This window comes from Fragaria vesca, unplaced genomic scaffold (assembly GCF_000184155.1).
Source record: "Fragaria vesca subsp. vesca unplaced genomic scaffold, FraVesHawaii_1.0 scf0511554, whole genome shotgun sequence".
NCBI classification, from domain to species: Eukaryota; Viridiplantae; Streptophyta; class Magnoliopsida; order Rosales; family Rosaceae; genus Fragaria; species Fragaria vesca.
Genome location: NW_004442017.1, coordinates 1 through 1,497, shown reverse-complemented (window position 1 = coordinate 1,497; position 1,497 = coordinate 1). Strand labels below are relative to the sequence as shown.

General features: G+C 37.3%; 1 protein-coding gene across 1 annotated transcript; it reads right to left on the bottom strand.

Annotated features, from left to right (window-relative positions):
- Positions 1–89: 89 nt before the first annotated feature.
- Positions 90–875, bottom strand: LOC101310369 (putative serine/threonine-protein kinase receptor-like; the record flags this gene model as incomplete). Its single annotated transcript, XM_004309324.1, has 4 exons — positions 795–875; positions 589–677; positions 285–435; positions 90–167 (listed from the first exon to the last, which is right to left on the bottom strand). Coding segments are annotated over exons 1-4 (399 nt in total), but the record flags the coding sequence as incomplete, so codon positions are not given.
- Between the last annotated feature and the right edge of the window lie 622 nt (positions 876–1,497).

Below are 1,497 nucleotides of genomic sequence, written 5' to 3'. Positions count from 1 at the left end.
CTTAGCATCAAAACTATATCAGCCACATTTGGTCTATCAGCAGCACTGTCCTGTACACAAAGAAGCCCAATATGTACACATTTCATTACTTCTGACGATGCATATGAATCACCTAATACTTCGTCCACTAACTCCAGTCCCCTGCCTTCATTCCACAAGTTCCATGCCTGAAAACATTTAGCTTCACCTTAATTAAGCTTCATATATATGGTTACAGGAATGTATGAAAGGCAGTGCTCAGAAACTCATGATTTTACATTAGGAGATAAAAGTATGAAACTTACATAAGCTAGAAAGCCTAGCTGTTGGTCATATAAACAGAAGCTGGCATTCTTCTTGCCACTTATAATCTCCAATATCAAGACACCGAAACTGTATACATCAGATTTTTCAGAAAATATCCTGCCCATGGCATACTCCGGAGACATATAGCCACTGCACAACAAACTAATTAGTATATAGCTGACAAAATTGCTTCTTCTGGTTTCTGACTTTCAAGCTACTAATCTGCAGTCAAACATGCCAGTTTCACAAGTACATTATCTCTCCTGACACCATGCAAGAAAACTAGAAAGAAATGATTCTTACCGTGTTCCCACAACCTTCAGAGTATTTTCTAAATTCTGCGTTCCTTCAACTATGCGTGCCAATCCAGGAAAATTAAACCCAGGAAATATCTAACACCAATGAATCTGTAAATGAAAGAATCAAAACACCCATCAACATCATCAACTAAAAAGAATGATAATGTAAAATGACTGATGTAAAAGATTGAAACTTTTGCAATGGATTACCTGAAAGGGGTCATTGGAAAAAGTGAGAGCAAATGCTCTGGCTCTTCGGATGGCTCTTACACAAATTTCCAAAAGGTCCATAATTTAAAGGTTTCTTCTGGGCTTTAGGTGTTGGGTTGTACCGAGTGTGGTCCAATTTATAAGCTTTCTTTCTTTGGGCCTTTTGTATTGGGTGTACCGAGTAAATGATTAGGGAGATTAGAGTTTCTACTAGTGCTAATGGGATTGAAGGAGTTATGTTCTAGAGCTGGGCACTATACTGGGAGGGAAGCAAACTGGAGATGAACAAGAAAAACAACAATGTAATACAGTTTTTGAAAGATAGCTCTGCTATTGAAAGAAGAGAAACATCTATAGAGACCTGAGCTTAGGCAAGTAATATTGAAAGTTCTATGATAGATCTGGCAATAGTTCAAAGACGATGGGAGACAAATTTGACATAACTTTAGGCTCCTTCTGGAGATTTTTGACTCGATAACTCGGGTCCAAGACGAAAGAAGAAGCATCATTATTCACCATAATCTAAACCGATTATCAAAACTTCAACACCTTGGTTTCCATATATGTAAACTGATTACAACATTGCATAATGATTGACCTGAAGTCTGAAATGCAGCTTAATCTAAAGAATTTTGTGATGCAAAAAGTTGTAGTTATCATCGCCCTTCGATTATTGTTATGGTAGCTTCATTTCTGGAACAAG